This window comes from Cottoperca gobio, chromosome 19, assembly GCF_900634415.1.
Source record: "Cottoperca gobio chromosome 19, fCotGob3.1, whole genome shotgun sequence".
NCBI classification, from domain to species: Eukaryota; Metazoa; Chordata; class Actinopteri; order Perciformes; family Bovichtidae; genus Cottoperca; species Cottoperca gobio.
The window spans coordinates 4998158-5020707 of record NC_041373.1 but is presented as its reverse complement, the minus strand read 5'-3'; the positions used below and the strand labels follow the sequence as shown (position 1 = coordinate 5020707).

Genomic DNA, 22550 nt, shown 5'->3' with positions numbered 1-22550 from the left:
CTTATATATTGTATCATCTACTATATCTGTCTTTATTGTCTAATGTTATTGTATATTTCCCTTTGTTTTAATGTATTAAATTGTTTTGTTCTTCAAAGCACTTTTGAGCTACATCTCTTGTCTGAAAAGTGCTCTATAGATAAAGTGTTATTATTATTATTATTATAATAATAATAATAATAATAATAATAATAATAATAATAATAATGATAATGGTTATTATTATTATTAAGAATGAATGTTGTACTAATAGAAGTACACATAAAGGTAGTACAATATAACCTGCATACTTATTAAATATAATTGAGATACAATAGAGCAATATAAATATATCAGTTATGAGAGGTATCATGTAATAAGCATACAATGCAAACACTCCAACTAAATGAATTATTACTAACCATTCACATGAAAATGTCATCACCATGACGTCGCATATACGTGCCACGCTTTGGTCACCTGACCACTGTGTACAGTGACGTAAGTTCCAACTGAGCATGTAACCAGGAAGAGACTGCTCAAAACTCAACATGCTAACTGAAGTAAGTGACACATTTGAAAGCTCATCGTTTATCTGCTGGTTCGTATATGTCAAACAGATAATAAAGCGCCATCTAATAAGGCCAAGAAAAGTAAATGAGTTCCTCAACACAAAATATTTACCGGCTGAGGGGAACATCTGTCGTGCTAAGTAATTAGCTAGTACGCTAGCTTTTGTAGCTATTTACATTTATACACAGCTAAAGCTAACTTGGCTTCACCCTTCCAAAACCACTTAACAGAGAAGTTTTCTTCTTATAAACTATTTGTGTCTTGTACACGTGCTTTCAAACGTTGTCGTTAATAGCAAATTAACTAAAGCAAGTAGCTTTAGTGTTGTAGTTTCAGCTAACGTTAGCTAAAGTTAGCTACCTTGTCCCGTCATTAAAATCACGAAACAAAAATATAAACTCTCGCATTAAACCAACGGCAACTCTCCTGCTGAGAAACCTGACGTTTCGTTGTTGTATGTATGTATATTAGTCGTGGTACATTTAAGCAAGAATATGTTCTGAAATGGATAAGCACTAAAAAGTTAGCTGCGTATATCTGACTAAAGATAGCAATAACATGATGTACGAACTCCGACAATAGTTTCATAAATATGTTATTTTAATGAATACAAAAAGAACGATTGCAAATGGTGTCTGAACAAAATATTGGTATTCTAAAACAGATATATTGTACATATTTGTATTTTTATTGTAATATTTCTATTCTACATTATGTTCTTGGCTTTGGCAGCCTGCATTTGTTATTTCCTCTTAATATGTTTATTGTATGTACCAAACAATAAGGCAAATTCCTTGGCAATAAACCTTATTCTGATGATAACGTGTAGTCATTTTGATTTGTACATGGATTCTTGATAGTTTTGTGTACGAGTCTCTGAAGGTATTGCCTCTTCCTTATTGATCCCTCAGGATACCAATGATGAAGACGTGTCTCTGTTTGACGCTGAGGAGGATGCAGGGAAAAGGTCAAAGAAGACGAATATTAAGTAAGCTAACAGGACTGATTGCTTGCTTGTTGGGCTCTTACATTTACAGATGTATTGTTTTTGTCTACTACTACTGCCCTGAAAATCACTTCATTCTTTAGTTTAACAGAAACATTCAAATTCAAAATGAACAAACTTGGAGATATGTGGTTTTCACTGGACATAGAGGGGATGGAACATTTGCACAATAACTAAAGATGTCAGACACATGTAGTGCAGTCAAAAGTACAATATTTGTCTCTGAGATGTAGTGGAGTACAATTATAAAGTTGCATAAGTATACCTAAAATCTATAATTAAGTAGTGTACAGTACTTGTACTTGTAGTAAATGTACTTAGTTACGTTGCACAACTGTGTGACAGTAAACTGAATACATTTGGGTTTGAAACCAGCAATGTGAATACATCACCTTGGATTGTGGAAAATTATTTGGCCAATTTTTAGTAGTTTCTGACATTTTCTTACCCCAGTAATCAAGAATTGGTATATTAATAGATGAAAAAAGTCCTTAGTTGCAGTACAGCATTACTTATTCTATCGTGTGGATAAAACCTGCTCAACGTTGCATTTAACGTGTTGAAAATGTGTCCCCAGGCATCCACTGGCCTCCTTCTTCCACCTCTTCTTCAGAGTCACTGCCATCATCGTGTACCTGCTCTGTGATATTTTCAGTAGCACATTCATCGCCTGCATGGTCACGATAATCCTTCTGCTCTCATGTGACTTCTGGACAGTCAAGGTGTGTCTTTTCACTTCGTTTGCAAGATACATTCTCTGTAGTCAACAACAGGAATATTTTTTACAATGCAGATGTAAATTTAAGGCCTCAAATATGATGTGTATTTACAGAACATCACTGGGAGATTGATGGTTGGTCTGAGGTGGTGGAACCAGGTGGACGATGATGGACGCAGCCACTGGGTGTTTGAGTCTAGGAAGGTAAGATGCTCCTCCACTTGTTCCACGCTGCTTTGGTATGGCAGTAGTTGTTCTTTCCCACACATGGGTCTCTAAGCTCTTGTACTATATGGAGTTGATAGATGCACGTGTTTACTTGTCAACAGGCTTCATGGTATTTGCAGATGTCCTAACTGTGAGAATATCCTGTTTTCTTTAGGGGACTGTGAAGCAGCAAGCGTCAGATTCCGAGTCACGAATCTTCTGGATCGGACTGATCGTTTGTCCCATCATGTGGGTCATCTTCGCTTTCAGCACCCTCTTTTCCTTCAAGATTAAATGGGTGGTAAGTTCTCAACTGTAAAAAATAAATTGTTCTTTTTATTTTGTAATTTTTCCACTGTCAACAAATATCATAGAAAGACCAAAGCGCGAACACAATTCCACCACACCGAATTCCATTCTCAAATTTAACACTTTAAAGTTTCTTAAAATATTAAAATATAAGTTACTCTTCCAAATATTTCAGTTTTTTTATATATATATATTTTTTTTTATGGGAGTCCGGCAAAATACTTACTCTACATAACCCGCGCCGGGATTAAAATGACATCACTTCCAGCTATTTCAAGGAGAAGAATTAGGGCAAAACCGCATCAACGTTATTTTAACTGAATATTCTATGTTGTAGCTCAGCTAAAAACACTGAATCCATCGTCGCGTTAGCGTGTTGGTCACGACCGAGCCCGTTTGTAACCGGTAGGCTAACCACAACGTTTTCTTCAATTAATTTGTTTAACTGACTTTAGCAGTTTAGATAACAGCAACTCAACTGCTGTTATTACAGACATATGAACTAACCACAGACACATGCCTCATTCATAGAAACAAAATATGTTTTTGGCCTGGTGGGGGTTCCCTAGAGCCTGGTGGTCCTGTACAAATATCAGGAAACACTGCATTTGCTAGGGACTATTTTCAGCCGCAGATAAATCCACATCTGTTGCTCTAGTGCAGGGGGAGGGGGGAACCTTTCTCCTATCAAGGGCCATTTTTTTTTTTACAACATCCTTCGAGGGCCATATTAATTATTGAACTCATAACCTCTGCAAAGTTTTTTTTAAGACATAGCCCATTCAGTTCATCTTTCTTTCAATGCTGTGCAAAAAAGCAATTTTTTTTATCCATGTATCTTTCTGTTTTATCAGAAATCAGAATCCTTTATTAGTCCCACAACGGGGAAATGTATGTTGTCACAGCAAAATAACATATGAAGTAAAAAGGCAGTACCCAATAATTAAATAGAATAAAAAGTAATATAAGCACCAAGTGGTTGATAGAAAATAAAGTGAGTATTGTAAATGGCAGTGATAACTGCACAGCAGTGGTGGAATAGTCTGTTCTTGGTGTGATGGTCTACCTCTCTATCTTTCGTTACGCTCTGGAGTAGAGCGACCGTCTCGTTTAAAATTGAAGTTTTTTGACATGACGTGACCACGTGATGACACGTTCCGCTCGTGTTGTGTTCAGGGACCCTGACCGTGGCCAGGAAAAACAGTCAGTCGGCTAAAAATTAGACGGCTAATTTTTTTGCTAGTGGATTTTTTTTGCGTGCGTTTTACGAATTACCTCGAGGGCCGGATCAAATGGTCTCGCGGGCCGTATACGGCCCGGAGGCCAAAGGTTCCCCACCCCTGCTCTAGTGAGTATTTGTGGCAGCTGGACGGTGTGTGTGGGAGTCTAAATAAACTACAGAGTGTGTTCATGGTAATGAAGGAACATGTCAGCCAGTGTAACAGTTTGGCTCATTGATGTGTTTTAATAGTTTTTGGACACCAATGGAGCTCTATGTCACAGAGGAAGAAGACATCAGGCTTTGATACACACACAAGAGTAGTTATTGTTATTGTTATTGATACATTCATTGTTGGTTTTGGTCTTTTTGTGGGATTTATTGAAAAGAGAAATATATATGTTGGAAAAATATTCCTAATAACACCATGATGTCAGGATCCAAATAAAAGGGTTTAATCTATATTCTTGCAAGAAGGAGCTGAGTTTATACATACAAAGGATGATCAAACTCACACACATACAGGTTTTAAGGCTGCCATGTGTTGCTCACCGGAGCAACTCTCCCAGCCTCAGTATTTATACCTATTCAAAGGACAGGAAGTCATGAAGAGCTTCCAGGTCAGTCTTCCTGATGACAATAACAAGATGGGGGTTTACAGTGAACACAGATGTACTAATCAACTCAGGTACCAGACGTGCTAATTCAATCGACTGAGGACTGTTCTTTGATTGAGCAGTTCACCTCCTGTCCCCTGCAGTGTTTAACAATTTCCTGTATTTTCCTATCAATATCATATAATGAGCCTTATCATTTTGTTCCAGTGTTTTCAAATCATAAATATCAAACTGACTGTTATTTTCCACACAGCCTGTGGTGATCATGGGAGTGGTGTTGCAAGGGGCCAACCTCTATGGTTATGTGCGGTGTAAAGTGGGAGGCAAGACCAGCCTAAAGAATATGGCTACAAATTATTTTGGACGACAGTTCCTCAAACAGGTGAGTCTATTTTTGAGTATATAGCATGATAGCCACATTATTTTGTGTTTCGCAAATTCTCACGTGTCATGTTTTTCACCCACAGGCGCTGTCTAAAGAAGAGGAATCGTAGAGTGCAGCTCTGCGATTTTAACATGTTTGCATTATTCTTAATGCTATTATGTATATTCTCTTAGCAAGTGGGTATACATACATAGAAAGACATCTTTTTGCAATATGAACTGAAAATAACCATTTTGGATTTTTCTTTTCTTACTAATGTGCTGTTTGACTCAATCGGTCCCAATAGAGAGTTTTCCTTTTTTTCCACAGAGACGTTTGGTAGCTGCCTCCAATAACTGGAGCCCAGCACTAAACCTTCACATACTTTAACTGATACTTAAGCTTAAATGCATGAGGGAATAAAAGGGTGTAATGGCTTAAATTGTTAAACTGTAGTTTGATGTGTCATGTAGTCTCAAAGCTCCCTGAGGTATCTTATTTAGTTTGTCTTATTTAGTTTGTTTTCATTGCCTCTTAACTTAAAACTATAATTGTTGTTTCTGAAAGGTATCATACAAACATTTTGGTTTGTATAATAGACAAGGTTGTAAAGTAACAGTGTAAAGTATTCCAAGAGTTTGTAAATATGTATGTAAAGAAACTATGTGGAACATCTTCTTTTGTGCAAATACATTTGTAACATTTTCCGAACAGTGTGCTAGCTTTTATTTCTGCTAATAGTTGTTATTCAACTTGTACAACTTGTGAGAAAAGTATGAGTTAAAGCTGGTTAGTTTTCTTCGTTGTTGGTTTTTAGGACAAGTCAGGGATTTTTACTATGTAGACGCATGTGACTGTCACAATTAAATATATAAGACCTTTTTGAAGGATTAATGAATGATTACAAAAACATCATTTTAGATTTTTTTTTATTCCAGCAGTTTTTGTTTCAAATGTTCCTTTTTCTAAAGTGTATTTTTATGTAACAACAGCATTGTTTTAAATGACTGTTTTGTTTCACCATTCCCTTTTTAAAATCACAAACTCTTTGTCTGCAATCAAGACAAACAGGTCAGAGCCAGTTTTGTGATTGAGTGTCAAAATAAAAACAACTGCTGAAATTGAAAAAAATTACCCCTAATAAACAATTTTATTGTGAAAATAAGATTGAGCTGATAAAAAAACAAACAAAAAAAACCGTATTGGAATATTTCACAGTTTTATATTTTCCAGTATTCACCGTGGCATTTACTCGTCATTATTTACTTCATGTCTTATTTAATATTGAACACTTCAGTTAACTGCAGCGCCTCCCAGTGGTTTGATCAGGTCATTACATGTAACTTGCTGTTTCCTTGTTAACGGTTACAGTGTTTTCTCGGTATGAAAGACTTCGCAGTATTTCCGAAGTATTATGCAGAATAATCTAATAAATATTGGGTTTAAAACGAGATTATTTTATTAGCCACTACAAATATTGCGTCAATTTGGTTCCAAACCAAACCCTCCCAGAGTGACCCGACGGACACGGAAGAGAAGCCTCGCCTTAAATTGTTCAAAATTACAAATAGACCGGAACTTGAGAGATTCTATTTTCAAAAAATTTCAAAAAGTCATTTCACACAGGAAAATGTATTACATTAAGAGGTAAATGTGTCTAATATTACACCAAAGCACATACGTATTGTATTAAAAATCCTGAATCTTTAAATAGGTATTCAGTATGAGGTAACCATCTCTGTGTTTGAAAGACAGTAATCTAGATTTAAAATCAGTTTGAAACTGGACGTTTTAGTATCACGTATGTTGATGAAGAATTTTTGAAGCAAGAAACTAACTGATGGTAAATTAATTCCAATTTCCTGGTAGTTGGTTTCAGTTTGGATCAAAAATCGTTGCGGCACCAGATTCAACAATCGTGTTTTACTTTGAAACTAACCGGAAAATGTGTCTTGTAACCTGTAACCTGCCTAGCTTGACATCGTTGCTTTTGGCTACCCACAACAGTAGCGTTGGGTCGTCGTTGTTGTCATTTTAAAGATCTAAATCAACCTTTTCATCAGTTTGAATTAACTGGTGGCCGTCCTCTGATGGGAATTACCTCCAGGATGATTCCGACTGAGGATGCGTCCGCCAGGAAGCGGGAGATAGAGGAGAAACTGAAGCAGGTCAGTCATAGCTGGACAGGAAGGAAGCATCACAAACGAGCCTTTTAGTGCGATATTTTTAAAACTGTACTTATTTGCTGTTTAAATTGTTATTATTTTGACACATATAATGTCCCCTTCCACTGAAAGCGTGAGAGAAGTGAGTCATTGCTTTTCTGTGTGATGTTACAGGAGCAAGAGACGTTGTCATTCATCCGAGAAAACCTGGAGAAGAGTGATCAGCTGACCAATGGCATGGTATGATGAACACACACACACACACACACACACACACACACACACACACACACACACACACACACACACACACACACACACACACACACACACACACATTTTGAATCTCGCCTTAACCCCAAAATACAACGTCTTCATTAAGTCGTAGATTAAAAACAATCACTTAAAGTCCCATAAACACATAAACCATCTCTCCGGCCCAGCGTCCATCCCCACAACTACACTAATCTGTTCATCCTCATCATACATAATAAACAACGCTATCAATCAACAATGTGAAAAAGAAAGAAAGCCAATAACAACAATATCGCCATTTTCATGCTTTACATTCATCTTCCTCATTTCTGTACCTCACAAAGAATATTATAATATAATACAAACCGTCTCATATTTTTACTTTGTTTTGATTTCTGCACAGAAATAAATATATATTTATAATTCTCATGTGTAGGTGTGACAAGATTACCTAAAGTGTTATTCAAATTAGACCTGGTTTGATGTGTGGTTAGAAAAATATGTGACATTTCTTATTTGTTTATTACTGAAACTGGGTTTTAAACAATCTCTGGAGTCTCTATCTAGGTTTGTCTAAACACAGCATATTGTTTTTAATCTAGCTAGTGTTTGCTGTTTAAAAGCCCCCCATGTTGCCAAATCTCACCAAAGAACATCCCAAAACAAGCTTTTTTTTTTTGGTCTTTTTTCTTTTTTGAAGTCCTTCCCACATGAGTGTCGGCGGATTAATACTCATGTCTATTTTTTAACCTGAACCGATGTCATTCTCGTCCCTGAAAGGTCTGCATCCTGTCGTCCTTCGAGAGTCGCCTGATGCAGCTGGAGAACTCCATCATCCCGGTCCACAAGCAGACAGAGAACCTGCAGCGCCTGCAGGAGAACGTGGACAAGACTCTGTCCTGCATGGATCACGTCATCAGCTACTACCACGTGGCCAAAGACACCGACAGGATCATCAGAGAGGGGTGAGACTTTGGCCTGTTGTTGGAGTTTCTGGGTTGTTCTGTCTGACCGGTACAATAACGACAACATCCACTTTTAGGAAGAGTGGATGGAATTTGAACAGATGTATACAACTGATGTATAATGATTCTTGTCTGTTTCAGGCCGACAGGCAGACTGGATGAGTATCTTGCTTGCATTGCAAAGATTCAGAAAGCTGTGGAATATTTTCAAGATAACAACCCTGACAGTCCCGAACTCAACACAGTGGTACAGTACTAACCTTTCTCTTTATATTGATGTACTCTCCTAAAGGAGTAGCTCAACATTTAGAGAAATACACACTCTCATTGCTGAGAGTCAGTTGATGAAACGTTCACTTGTATACAGATGAACAAATAACCAGAGATAACGTGTTGATTAGCTTTAGAGGTGTTTGTATAAGTATTTATTTCAAAAAAACAAAAAGTGGGAATGAGAAGAAATCACTCAGTTTGTTGTCTAAACATCAAACTGAACTTTGAGACATTTGGTGGATGATACATGTGGCAGTGCAAAGTGGTAAACGTTTTCATGTGGAAGAGAACAAAATGACAAATTCCCAGGAAATTGACATGTTGTTGCTTCTGTGCAGAAAGCGCGCTTTGAGAAGGGCAAAGAGCTGCTGGAGGCCGAGTTCCGCAGCCTCCTGACCCGCTACAGTAAACCCGTTCCACCCATCCTCATCCTGGACGCCATCAGTGTGGACGATGAGCTGGAGGTCCAGGAGGATGTGGTGCTGGAACACCTGCCTGAAGCTGTGCTCCAAGACATCATCTGCATCGCCGGCTGGTTGGTGGAGTACGGACGCAACCAGGGTAACATCTCACACCTATTTACTGCTCCTCCTCCACCTCCTTCATTTGATCTTTTTAGTTTACAGAGAGAGATTTGTGTTCAGGTGTTCAAATCAGAAAATATCCGATCTATAATTACACTGTGGATCAGCCTAGAAGGGAAACTTGTTTTTGTGTCTAAGTGACTGATGGGGACAAATGTTTTTGATCAAGGACCCTACAGATAAATGTATCTTATACATACCGAAGTGACCCTTTAACTGCAGCCTAACACTCACCATTCTCCTCTCTCTCTCTCTCTCTCTCTCTCTCTCGCTCTCTCTCTCTCTCTCCTGCAGATTTCATGAACGTCTACTTCCAGATCAGGTCCAACCAGCTGGATCGCTCCATCAAAGGCCTGAAGGATCACTTCCGCAAGAACAGCGCCTCCTCCGGGATCCTCTACTCGCCCGCCGTCCAAACCAAACGCAAGGACACGCCCACCAAGAAGGCTCCCAAGAGACCAGGTCAGCGTCAGACAAACATCCTTTAGCGCTCCACTTCAGTCTGTAATCACACTGATGTACACGCTCTCTTTGAAAGATTAGTTTCACAAACATGCATGATTCTGCATAATGTAGATTATTAAATTACCGCAGCACCTTTCAGCTCACACAAACCTTCAGCACATTGTTTGATCAGATTACCATCCGGCCACATTATTCTGTTTCAAGCATCCTCCACGTCTCTCTGTAATGAGCCTACTCACTACCACTCCACACTGTTTCCTGTGATTTTATTTTTATTTTTACAGTCATCTCCAACTAATCCTTCATCCTTTCCTCTTTTATAATCCCTATGTTGTGATGACAGTCTACATCCCAGGTAATCAGAAAGCTTTAGTGTGTGCCTCGTGCTTGCTTCTGTCCGTCGGATGCCACATTTCACGGCCAATTAGAGCGACAGCATGAGTTTGTTTAGCAGCGAGAAGCAGGACGGCAGAAGTGTATTTGTTCTCTGGAGAGATGTCGGAGGTTAGTTTCAGTGTAGATGTCGGCCTCTAGTTTCACTGTGGTTAATGCACTGCTGGAAAGCAGAGTAACAGAGAGTAATGAGTTCACATCTGAGATCCAGCAGATTTCAGACAAACACATCCGGTTTACATTTGTTCCACCGTGCTAAAAATAATATTCAGTTTAAGAAGAAGAAACCAGAAAATACATGTGATCTCTGGGCCACTGTGAAACTAAAGGCAGTAGAGTGTGTGTGTGTGTGTGTGTGTGTGTGTGTGTGTGTGTGTGTGTGTGCGTGCGCGCGCGCGTGCTGTGACAGAACTGTGTGTAGTGTTGATCAAAGCAGTGTGTCTTCATTAAACAGCTGATAGTCCGGTTCCTCAGGCACAGTTTGCACCGCTTAATGAAACCGGCTTTGACAGTTTGGATTTGAATGCACTCCATCAACATGCTCTCACAGCTTGGACCTGCTGTTGTTTTTATTTATTAATTAAATAGTTATCAAAGGTTTTCTGGCAGTGTAGACAGATGAATAGCTGTTATAGATGAGAGATTGTTCTGGACTAATCTAATCTGGGTTAAAGCTCCACTAATCAATATCATGTCGTATACTGTCATTTAAAAGAGATGACAAGAATTACTCTTCAAGCTCCTTTTGATTCTAACATTTACTCCATGCTTCTGTCTCAGCAGCAGACAACTGTTTAATAAAACAAGCTCTGATAGAGCCACTGTTCTCGACCTGCTCAGAATCACACACACACACACACACACACACACACACACACACACACACACACACACACACACACACACACACACACACACACCGTGAGGAAAGTGAAGCATTTAGCTGCTACAGAGCCGCTCTCTCTCTCTCTCTCTCTCTCTCTCTCTCAGGAGTTTGAGATCTAACCTCATCGTTGACCTCAGCCGTGATTCAGTCACATAGTTGTTAAATGTTGAACTTGGTATCCAGCAGCAGGTTGTATGTTTAAGAGTGTGTTGGTGATCTTCCAGGTGTTCACTGTCTGCAGTGGGAACATAAAACGACAGTAGATTTAAGCATGAGTTTAGCCGCGGGACAACATGTTATCATGAAGGTTTGCATTGGAAACAAACGGCCGAATCTCAGACTGGAGTCACACATGTGTTAGAGACCAACCAGAGCTAAAGGAGAGGGAGTAATGGACTTTTTCTTGGACTTCAAAACTCCAATGGGATGATAATGTTGTGTTTGCTGCATGCGTCAATAGGTTTGCTGAAACACTCGCCGTGACAGCAGCGATAAAAAGTGTTTTCCAGCTTTCTGCAAGTTCTTCTGTCTCCACGATGCAAAAGTTTTATTTATTTTTTATATCAATGAATGTCGCTTTAAGTGTGCTACATGCTTCCTAACTCACTAACCAAACTAAGATTTTGTGTTTTTAATCCTGAGAATAGTAATGTACCGTAGACGTTGCCTGTCTGACATGTAACAGAATGTCATATTAATGCTGGATATGAATGTTAATTGTATTAATTGTGATGGCTGTCTTTGTGTTTTACATCTGCCCTAACCTGTTTATTCTGCTCTTACATGACCCTGGGTACTGTGTGTCTGAGCACACCGCTGTGTTTTCATGATGTAGCTGCAGTTGTCTCCCCTGGTCTTCCTGTTGTGTAGCTGTGGTGTCAGGCTGTGCCCCCCCCCACATACAAACTCTGCTGCCTGTCTCGGTGGTGGTGTCTGTGTTTCATCACTCACTTCCTAGCTCTCCCTTCTTCTTCTCTTTCCTTCTTCTGTTTCTTGGCTGTCTGGACCTCGCTGCCCCCCCTCCCCCTCTCCTCTGGACTTTGTCTCTGTGTTTATGGGACCAGGGACCATTCGCAAGGCTCAGAACCTTCTGAAACAGTACTCACAGCATGGGCTGGATGGGAAAAAGGGGGGCTCTAACCTCACTCCTATGGAAGGTAACGCACCTCGGTCTTCTCTTCGGTGTCTTCTCCCCCCCCTCGCTGACAGTGTACTGGTTATGTCGTGCTTCCATGTTGTTTCTCATTCAGAGCAACAGGCACACATACAACTCAACCGTCACAACAGTTTTAAGATCACGCAGATGTTGCATAAAAGCACAAATGATATCTGATCAATCCTGTACAAAGGCAGCTCAATATGGTTGTAATTATCTTCTATCTCAAACACATTCATCCTAAAACACTTATCACTGTTAACATTTCTTTTAGCAATGTCGCATTATCATTGTATCATTTCTGCATTTCTGTTTGGTTTTGTATTTTACTCTTTTCCACGGATAACTGGTCAAATGTAGACATCACAGCAACATGTTTACATATTTAGCAGGATTTTTATAGCATCTTTAGAGTAAGTAAAAAAATAAATGATCAAAAGCCAAGCTGTTGTTTTTAGAGCCAACGTGGTTAAATAAATCCATCACTTCAAGGCTTTGAGGGGAAATTCTCCTTCCAGCAGACATTAAAAATACAACAGAAGACATGGAGTTTATTAATAACTTAAATACAGTTTAGAAATAGGCATAACCCCCCAAATAAATCACAGACGAGGCAGATCGTTCAGTGTTTTATTTAGGAATGAAAAAGTAATATTGTCAAAACTGTTGGTTCATTTTCTACTGATTAAGTAATCAATCAACTAACGGACTTTTAAATAATTTTATTAGTAATAATTTTTTACTCAACAGACACAATAATAAACATAACGACAATATAACCTCACAAGTTATTAATGACTTAATCATTTATTTTAATCAAAGACAAAGTGTAACCTTTACCAATTGAACCGCTGAAGACAGTCTTTGGCCACTAGTGGCGCTGTGGAGCACTCTTCATGAGCATTTTGTTTTATCTTATCCTCTGCTACACCCAATGGTTGGTGAAAGGCATTCTGGGAAATGCACAAAGGTAGAAGTTGACAACACAGGTTGCATGAAAGTCAATACACCAAAATACAAAACATCTCTTTTTGTTTGTGATGTTTAACAGTGTAAAAGTGTGGACGGAAAAAACCCTTTTAAGAGCTGCCATGGATCTAAAGCTGATGTGACACTTCTCTTGAAGCTGAAACACACACTGACTAACTTAGATGAGTCACACACACACAAGCCAACACTTGACTTCAGTGGGTGTCCCCTGCCTCCTCCCCTCCCCCCCCTGCTGGGTGCTTGGTGGTGGTCGGTACAGATGTTCCAGGTTCAGGTTTGCCCCCCCCCCCTCCCTCTGGGCCTAGTCATGACCTCGTGGTTTGACTAGGCCTCTGTCCCTGCTGCCCCACCTCACCCACCAGGTTACGATCATGACTTGCGGGTCAAAATCCTCTCTGACGCCCTGACCGAGAAGCACGGGGCCGCCGCAGGTGAGTGACGGGAACACGTGGGAAAGAGAAGCAACATTACCAACGAAACAGGCTGATAAGTATGGAAGCCCATTTCTGCCAATGTGATGGGAAAAAAGAAGAGATCCTGTAAGTCATTATATTGAGAAAAGCTTACTTAATATCTGAAAATAATGACTTTGTGTCTAATTACATATCTCAAAATATGAGAAACTTTCTTAAGTCCATTTTATTTTAACGCTCCTCATTATTTGTAGATACTTAGTAATTATTTTGAGAGTTTCTCATTATAAAATACAGGATCTTTTTTTTCATCACAAGGCTAAGATTTCATCTTTCTTTGTCTTTTACTGGCAGGAACGGGCTTCCATAAACATAAAAGTCTCACCTACTGCAGCTTTAAAACATAACAAAAGAAAGACCAAACAAGCACAGTCACAGCCTGCAGGATAAACACCGTCATTTGAATATAACCACATATTCAGTAACTGTTTCTTCGCTACCAGCCACAGCACCAAACACCATGTCTTGTATGAAAATGTTTTTGTTTACTGGAACTTTCCTCGTGTACCTCTCAGGAAAAGATGATGTTCTGGACATCGAGATTGACTCGTACATCCACTGCATCAGTGCCTTCGTCAAGCTGGCCCAGAGCGAGTACGCCCTCCTGGCAGAAATCATCCCCGAGCACCACCAGAAGAAAACCTTCGACTCCCTCATTCAGGTCAGAGAGTCAACTGTGTGAGGCTTGAGCTCAGGGTTCCAACTGATCAATGGTATTCATGATTATTACACCAAAGTGTTACTTAGGGAAATTAGTATTTAAACGATTTTCAATCAGTTATCAGCTTCAGGGATTTTGTAAGTAATAATTTTGTATATTCCTGGATGCCTATCGGATCATTATTATGATATTTTATCCCATAGAATCAACAATTGAACCAAGATAGCCTAATATTGCTTCTCGGCATAACTTCAGACTACACCAAATACATTAAAAAGATCTGTCCTAAGACATTTATTAGTTTCTGAATTCCCTAAAACTCCTGTATGTCTGAACTCTATGTTTGTTCACTGAGCCTCCCCCCTTTGAAAACCTCTGGTGCAACTCGCAGCATAAAAAAAAAGACGGCAAACCTTTTACTAAAAAAGACTTTTATTTAGGTTTTACACAAATCTAAACTGAACATAAGCTCGGGGGTCAACACAGAGAATGTGAAAAGTAATAAAAAGTGGGCAGAACTCCTGTGTTTTGTAGGAATGAGTTAATTGCAGAAGACATACTGTAAAAGAGAAAGAATCATCGACTGTAATTATTATATTTGATAGACTGCTTTAGTACATGCTCAGGAAGATAATCTTTAAATCATGAGGTGATCATAATTAGCATACAGTTTTTCTAGTGATGTTGAGTGAATATTCTGGGTTCAGCCACATGAAATCTGCCCAACCATGTTGATTTAAAGCAGAAGTATCGACATCAGTTTGATTATGTTTAATCTTCTGTCCACAGGAGGCGCTGGACAACCTGATGCTGGAGGGAGACAACATCGTGTCCGCAGCTCGCAGAGCCATAATGCGCCACGACTACTCAGCCGTGCTCACCATCTTCCCCATCCTCAGACACCTGAAAATGAACAAGTCTGAGTTTGACTCCACACTGCAGGTCCACCATCACTTTAGTCTCATGATTTGCACAGCAACATCTTTTATGGGTAGAGAATAAAAATAATGATTTATTTCAAATGAATGTAACTTTGTGTGCAGGGAACAGCAGCAAGCACCAAGAACAAGCTGCCCACACTCATCACCTCTATGGAAACTATCGGAGCCAAAGCTCTGGAGGAGTTTGCAGACAGCATCAAGGCAAGACGCTCACATTTGAATGTGTCACGGATCCTTGTGTAGATATGTGCTGACTGTCTCCTGCTTGAACCACAGAACGATCCTGATAAAGAGTACAACATGCCCAAGGATGGAACAGTGCACGAGCTGACCAGCAATGTAAGCTAACGCTCACTTACTTCAGATTTATTTGCTCTCTCTGCACTTCAAACTCAACACCTTTCCGCAAGAACTCCTCTGTTTGTACTGGAGGGATCCAGGTGGTCTCCTTGGGAACGGCTAACAGCGCTGGGTTTAATGAATAAGCTGAGGCGATGCTTAACTTGGCCTCTCTCCCGCAGGCCATCCTGTTCTTGCAGCAGCTGCTGGACTTCCACGAGACAGCTGGAGCCATGCTGGCCTCACAAGGTACAGCCACACCAACACGAGCGCTCGTTAACTCGCCTGCCGCTGCTGAGATGCTGCCTCCTTTAGTGCTAACATCTGCAGTGGATGTCTGTGAGCTAAACTAAGTGTATGTGTTTCAAAGCTGAACGGAACATCAGCGTAGGTTTCTGTTAACCTGCACACAACACTTTTTATTGTGTTAAAGTATTTGGTGATTTGGCTCTGTACTTTAACACTTTGGGCTGGAAATTAAATTCAAGTTCTGACTTTCAGCTTTCATTTTCGGGTGTTCTCAAACACAGTGTTCATAAGCCCTGTTTATACACAGCAGCCTGACTTTTAGTGCTCATATTTCCCTATAATGTCCTCGAACTAAGGCTGCAACTAATAATTATTTCTTCTTATGTTTTAGTCTGTGAAATGTCAAAACTAATGTAAAACATTCATTCCAGTATGTCAGAGTCCACATCACGTCTTCAAATATCCCCAAAATAATCGTCCAAAACAGAAAAGCAGGAATTCTTCACAAGTTATTTGACAGGCTGAAAAGAAAAATTACTTTTTTTATTTGCATTTGTCACAAACGATCACTAAACCAGATCCTTTTTACTTTGTTGGCCTGAAATCTGATTTCTAAATCTGAATGTAAATACATCTTTCCTCTATAATTTGGAATAACTAGCTTGGTACTCTATAATAAGCCCTTGTCATAGAATAACTGAACTGTGTTTAATAGCAACAATTATGTTGTATCATAATGTTATAGACTCATAAAAAAACACAAATAGCTACTGATCAGCCACCAGGACTATTATAAGTCTCTCATGTTCCTTCACCCTAAATGTTATTATATATATATATATACACAGTATATCTTTCATTTATTTAATATTAATAAAGTGGTTTATTTGATCAAATGTAGGTGAAAGGTCCTCACAGGAAGACAAAATAATGGAGGGTCAATAAGGTTATCGATAATACTTTAAAGTTCATGTAATTATTGATTATAGTGAAGCAGTCATTGCAGAAGACTTTCTCAAAGAAACATCTAATTAGAATCTAAGACATAAAGGGCAGCAGCTAAAATACAGGAATAAAATATCAAATATGATACAATAATAATAACATCTATAAACTGTAATGTAGACAGGTCTGCACATAAATATATATATACTGTGATGTGTTCGGGGCTGCAACTAATCAATATCCTACAGATAATTTTCTAGATTAATTGATTGTTTAGTAAAGAATAGTGGAAAATGTCCATCCTAATTCCTACATTTTTAAACTCCAAGTTGATGTATTTAAATGTCTTATTGTGTCCGTCTAAAACCCAAAGGTATTCACTTTCACATGATATAAAACAGAAAAGCAGGAAATAGTTGGTCATTATTTAATATGGACCCTCTAATAAACAAGGAGTAATAAATACTGAGATTTCTATCATTGTTGGCTTCACAGCTTGTTTTGCTTCAGCCAATGAAAAACAATTATTCTGCTTGAAGCCCATGTTGTCATTTGAAATGTCATTGAAAGTACAGAGTTAAAGCACGTCACCGTATCTGTGCATCATGAACATGACTGATCCTGATGTGTGAGGGGGGCGGACGGACCCTCGCTCAGTCTCGCACCAATCCGACACATCTGTATCTGTGACGGAGGTGTTTCCATCTTCACCCTCTCACTTTCCTTCTTCTCGTGCAGCTTCACGCAGCTTTTCTCTTCTTCCAGAGGGAGCCTGTGTTCAGACTCAGAGCATCAGTCCCAGTTAGAGTTCAGAAAAATAAATTGTCAAAGTTCATTTTGAATCCAATCGTGTGAGGAGTCTGACCCTCTGCGGCTCCCTCCTGTTCCCTTTGCTCCCCCTCGCTGCATGGCTGATGACTGGTTGCTTACTCTGCACTAACAAACCTTTTCTAACCTTTTTTTGCACTTGTGCCTCTTTCTCTTTCTCTTCTGCCTCGGCCCTGTTAGTACTGGGGGACACTTACAATATACCTTTAGACCCCCGAGGTAAGCAAAGAAGGCCCCTGGTGATGAGTTAAGATTCTGAATGTTTCCAATGCTGAGTCTTCAAACCACAATCGCAGATAATTCATTCATAATGACGGGAGGAGTCCCTCAGCTGTAATGTGCATGTGCTGAAGTGCAGGGCGAACAAAAGGACTTTTAGATGCTACCATGGGAACCTGAGTGCTTCCACTGTAATTAACACTTATCCTTTGTGTGGAGATGTAGATGTTCTTCCCAGTCTTGATCTATAGAGGAGAGAACGTGTTAGAAATTAAGTATACATAATTGTGGGCTATTGAGTAAATCTAAAGCAGATGTCGTTCGTGCTGACTGCGTCTGTGTTTGTTCCCAGAGACGAGTTCATCAGCGAGCAGCTACACCTCCGAGTTCAACAAAAGGCTCCTCAGCACTTACATATGTGAGTATAGAAGGAAGCGCCGCCTCTTTGGTGTAACATGTGCAGGTTTAGTGTCGGGAACTGACTTTCTCCTCTCAGGTAAGGTGTTGGGGAACCTGCAGCTGAACCTGCTCAGTAAATCCAAAGTGTACGAGGATTCAGCTCTGAGCGCCATCTTTCTGCACAACAACTACAACTACACCCTCAAGTCGCTGGAGAAGTACGTTTTATTCTTTTCCATCCACGGTCTTCATGCACAGACGTGAATTATCCGTGTGGATGAACCGTGATCACAATACTGATGGGAGGATTTACTGGGTCCATTATAAACAACAAGTAATGCTAATTATTTTTACAGTAACTTGAATTCTTCAGAACGATCTTTCGAGGACTGCACCAATATGTTTGCAGGTTTTTCGCTACTAAACAGAAAATTGTGTGAAATTTACATTTTCAGACTCGACAGTAGAGGGGAAACGATTATCAGGCAATATTTGATATTAGGTTGATAGTTTTAGCTTTAGGTTTATTCATTAAGCAGAAAACACCAGCTTTGTGACAAAAGCAACACTTATTATATAGTTTAAAGTGAATATGTTTGGGTTTTGGACTGTTGGTCAGACAAAACAAGCAATTAGAAGCTTTAACTATTTTAAGACTTTTTATAGACTGAACAATTCATTTGAAAAATTGCTGTTCTTTGCCTACAAGAGAATATTAAACTCTGGGAATCTTACTATTTAACTTATGAGCTTGTAGAATACTTCCGGGTGGTGAACATACAGTGTGTGATTATGATGGAAGTCTAAAAGGTCTAGAAGGCTAAAAGGAGTTATACACTTTTGACATATCGTAAAAAAAGAATTCTTAATTTAGAAAGATGGCAGCATGGTGTCCATTCATCTGTGTGTGTCATGGAAATCTATCAGCAGACTTCTGTAACGGGCTGCACTTGTGTCATCTATCAGTGAAATTGTAATCTGCCTTAATGTTGATCAGTTATACAATAGTTATGTAAATGCAGACCTGATGAATTGCACAATTCGAACAAGCTTCAAAAGTTTCAGAATTGATTTTAATACTAAGAAATAAATGGAGTCCAAAGGAAGGTCAAAGAAGATACAATAAACATTTCTAAATAGCAGCATCATGGTTTGCACACCTGCTTAGCGATGCAGTAAGTAAGTGATATGTTCTATGTGCTCTAAAGCTTCCTGTACAAAGCTCCTCGTGAGAGAATCTGTCCAGTGTCTAAACTCTGACCGTCCTCAGGTCTGAGCTGATCCAGCTGGTCACAGTGACTCAGAAGAAAGCTGAGAGTTCATACAGAGAGCTGATCGAGCAGCAGATCCAGATGTACCAGCGCAGGTAATGTTAAATACTTCAGGGCTGTACTGAATGTCAGATTTTTTTTACATTCAAAGCTTCGTCTAAAGTTTCGGAGTGAAGCTTCGAATGTCTGTCGTCGTATTTTTAAAAATCATCACGCAAAAAAACAAAATGAACAAAATCTTTCATTTGAATAACGGATTAAATGAGTTAATAAATGAACTTTCTTTAAAGCATATAACTCTTTTGACCGCAGTGAAAATATTGTTTTTGAGAGGCTTAACGCCAACACTTGAGGTTTGAAGCAGATTATTCTGTTAGATAAAAACATGTTGTGGATTTTGAAAATGATTGAATCGGTCTGATTTCACAGGAGTAGGAAACTATCCTACACAGCAAACACTGGAATCTAACTCTACAAATAGTATGATACTAATAATATGAGAGGAGCATAATCTTTATCTGCAACTGTGCAGAAATACTGGTTTCAAACACAATGAATAGATATGGGGGGGAAAAACCCGTCATGAATGAAGCTTAAACTATTCGGCAGTCCTAATAAACCTTTTAATGTCTTTCACATCTGTGCTGTGCACCGCCCATTGTGACCTGATGTCTTTGATTCTGTGGCAGCTGGTTGAAGGTCACTGAGCACCTGACAGACAGGAACATGCCCGTCTTCCAACCTGGCACCAAGGTCAGAATTCTATTATCTTTCATTCTTGGAAAAAAACTCAAACTTTGGTACAGAAGTGTCAACTGTAACATGCCTGTATGATTTTTGGCACTGAGGATAAGTGGACACTGTGGCAGCTCAGCAGAGGCCCACTGAGGGCCTTGTGCGTCCCACAGGTTGATCCCAAAACAGCATTCATTACTCATAAAACATTCTATGTGCTCAATGTATATGCACATGTCTGAGTATACGCTATATTTTCACCGCTTTATCTCTGCTTCAGAGCCGTTATCTATGTGCTCGGTAAAGTCACCAGACTCCATTGGGAAAAACAGTCATTTTACCTCGCAGAGCCCGAGAGTTGCTGGAGTGCTGCTGCGTCGATCGGTTCATTTGTTTGTTTTATTGTTTGACTTTGGTTAGTTAATGAACTAACTATGGATCATCAAATTCTAATTATATATAAGTCCAAACATAATATACCTAATCAACCTAATATAAGTAAGTAAAGTAACATGAATAAACAATCCAAACTACCCCTTCTTTAAGGTCTTAAATACTGTTTAAAATCCATAGAAGGTGTTGACTATAAACCTGTTTGCCTGCTGTAGCGAGTGTGTCTTGGCATACGTTTTGTAACTGAAGTCTTTGCTTCCTCCAGCTGAAAGATAAAGAGCGACAGGTGATTAAAGACAAATTCAAGGTGAGGTCAGAAAATTGGCACCACATTGTTAAGAAGTCTACATCCTACAAAGATCCACACTGTCCGTGGGAGCATGAATGTGAAAGAACAAACACATCTGACCTCTTTTCCTCCCGCTGCCTCGCAGGGCTTTAATGACGGCTTGGAGGAGTTGTGTAAGATCCAAAAGGGTTGGGCCATCCCAGACAAAGAGCAGCGAGACTTCATCCGCCAGGCTCAGAAGAGAGTGGTGTCTGATGCGTACAGGGCCTTCCTGCACAGGTGAGAGACCCTGATGTTAACTCATAGCCACATGTCAGGGGTTAAGTTCCAGCTAATTCAACCAGTCAGACATATGTAGAATAATAATATGTGTTCAGGCTGCACACCGCTTCAAGCTGACCGACCTGTATGTTGTAGATCTGTGGTTTGATTGATTGATTTCAAAAGAAAACAACTTTAGAATAGATATGTATAAACTATGTATATATTTATACAGATCAATGGTAATTATTGTGAGAGAGAGAGAGAGAGAGAGAGAGAGAGAGAGAGAGAGAGAGAGAGAGAGAGAGAGAGAGAGAGAGAGAGAGAGAGAGAGAGAGAGAGAGAGAGAGAGAGAGAGAGAGAGAGAGAGAGAGAGAGAACACAGTATTCTCTTCGTCGTGAGGAAAAGGACGATGCTATTTTTACAAGTCATCACAAGCATTTAAAGTCTCATCTGTCATGGAGGTAGAAAATGAAGGGAAAGTAAAACTGCTGTAATATCAACTCAACATGTTTAGTTTGCATTCTGAACCATTAGAAGTCTGTTGTCCTTAAAGAGTGTCACATGGTGATCCAGCAGTAATCACTGGAATAGCTCTGTACAAACTACCTCATTAATATTGAATGACAATTTAAACTAAATCAGTTTTGATAGATGTTTAAATGCTGTTATGTGGCACTCCAGCTGCCTCCTGGTCCGATTCCCTTCACACTGAACCCTTTCTCTTTCCTAGATGTGCCAACATCTCTTTCACCAAGAACCCTGAGAAGTATCACAAGTATCGGCCGGAGGAAGTGGAGGAGATGATCGAAAAGCTGTTCGACACGTCGGCCTGAGCTGCACTTTAAATAACCCCAACTCATGTTCCCCACGCTCCCCAAAACTACTAACAACTACAGAGACACACGCTCCCCCCCCCTCCCCCCCCCCCCCCCCCTCACACTACTCTCCCCCTCGCTGTGGCTGATGAATGTTTTGTACAAAGATATGAACATGATGTATGTATGTAATTTAGCCGTTCCAGCTGAGCATTTCAAAACAAATAAAGGGAACTCTGTTAATCGTCCCAGGTCCTAATTTGTTTTGTTGATGACAGTTGCACAACCACACAGATAATTAGACGGGATAACTGACATGAAAAATAACAGACGGAGCTTGTTATCCGACTTGAATCTTTGAAAGTTTGATCACCACATGGATGTGCGGAAAAGTTCCTTGTTTCATCATTTCCATCATTAGAGCCTCATGATGCAGCAGTACAAGTCGTTACTGAATGTGATGGGCCACATCGTTTGGCTTGCGATGTTAAAGTGGCAGATATTGGTGGTGTGCTACCATGGAAAAGACTACAACAGGTTCAGTCGGTGTTAAAACTTTATCGGTCTGACGAGTGTGATGGAGGGGCAAAGGTGGCAACCAGAC

At 39.6% G+C, this 22550-nt stretch overlaps 2 protein-coding genes across 14 annotated transcripts; both read left to right on the top strand.

The window, feature by feature from the left end:
• The first annotated feature begins 423 nt into the window (after nucleotides 1-423).
• tvp23b (trans-golgi network vesicle protein 23 homolog B (S. cerevisiae)) lies at nucleotides 424-5699 on the top strand. 2 transcript variants are annotated; one of them, XR_003834178.1, is made up of 8 exons: nucleotides 424-542; nucleotides 1464-1540; nucleotides 2136-2280; nucleotides 2391-2480; nucleotides 2659-2784; nucleotides 4882-5010; nucleotides 5096-5189; nucleotides 5323-5699. XR_003834178.1 is itself a non-coding variant. In XM_029457124.1 (7 exons), the coding sequence occupies exons 1-7, from the start codon at nucleotides 531-533 to the stop codon at nucleotides 5120-5122; spliced, it is 606 nt and encodes a 201-aa protein (XP_029312984.1). In that variant the 5' UTR covers nucleotides 424-530; the 3' UTR covers nucleotides 5123-5699. The 2 variants fall into 2 exon arrangements, 1 of the variants encoding a protein (XP_029312984.1); XM_029457124.1 differs by having other exon boundaries at nucleotides 5096-5699.
• Nucleotides 5700-6946: 1247 nt separating this feature from the next.
• Nucleotides 6947-22194, top strand: exoc7 (exocyst complex component 7). 12 transcript variants are annotated; one of them, XM_029456057.1, is made up of 21 exons: nucleotides 6947-7160; nucleotides 7332-7397; nucleotides 8193-8377; nucleotides 8519-8624; nucleotides 8989-9211; nucleotides 9529-9696; nucleotides 10043-10054; nucleotides 13487-13555; nucleotides 14113-14258; nucleotides 15048-15200; nucleotides 15302-15400; nucleotides 15476-15538; nucleotides 15721-15787; nucleotides 17741-17779; nucleotides 18132-18197; nucleotides 18276-18396; nucleotides 19449-19544; nucleotides 20139-20202; nucleotides 20843-20884; nucleotides 21012-21145; nucleotides 21862-22194. In XM_029456057.1, the coding sequence occupies exons 1-21, from the start codon at nucleotides 7083-7085 to the stop codon at nucleotides 21962-21964; spliced, it is 2100 nt and encodes a 699-aa protein (XP_029311917.1). In that variant the 5' UTR covers nucleotides 6947-7082; the 3' UTR covers nucleotides 21965-22194. The 12 variants fall into 12 exon arrangements, with proteins under 12 accessions (XP_029311917.1, XP_029311915.1, XP_029311918.1 ...); XM_029456055.1 differs by lacking the exon at nucleotides 13487-13555 and adding an exon at nucleotides 12043-12135; XM_029456058.1 differs by lacking the exon at nucleotides 10043-10054.
• The last annotated feature ends 356 nt before the right edge of the window (nucleotides 22195-22550 follow it).

Bases quoted from the DNA above. Each gene is read 5' to 3' on its own strand.
- tvp23b (XM_029457124.1), top strand. The intron at 2,785-4,881 runs GTAAGTTCTCAA...TTTTCCACACAG, and splicing joins CCTTCAAGATTAAATGGGTG to CCTGTGGTGATCATGGGAGT. The intron at 5,011-5,095 runs GTGAGTCTATTT...TTTCACCCACAG, and splicing joins GACGACAGTTCCTCAAACAG to GCGCTGTCTAAAGAAGAGGA.
- exoc7 (XM_029456067.1), top strand. From the start codon at position 7,083: ATGGGAATTACCTCCAGGATGATTCCGACTGAGGATGCGTCCGCCAGG. The intron at 8,378-8,518 runs GTGAGACTTTGG...TGTCTGTTTCAG, and splicing joins GACAGGATCATCAGAGAGGG to GCCGACAGGCAGACTGGATG. The intron at 12,189-13,452 runs GTACTGGTTATG...TGGTTTGACTAG, and splicing joins TCCCCCCCCTCGCTGACAGT to GCCTCTGTCCCTGCTGCCCC.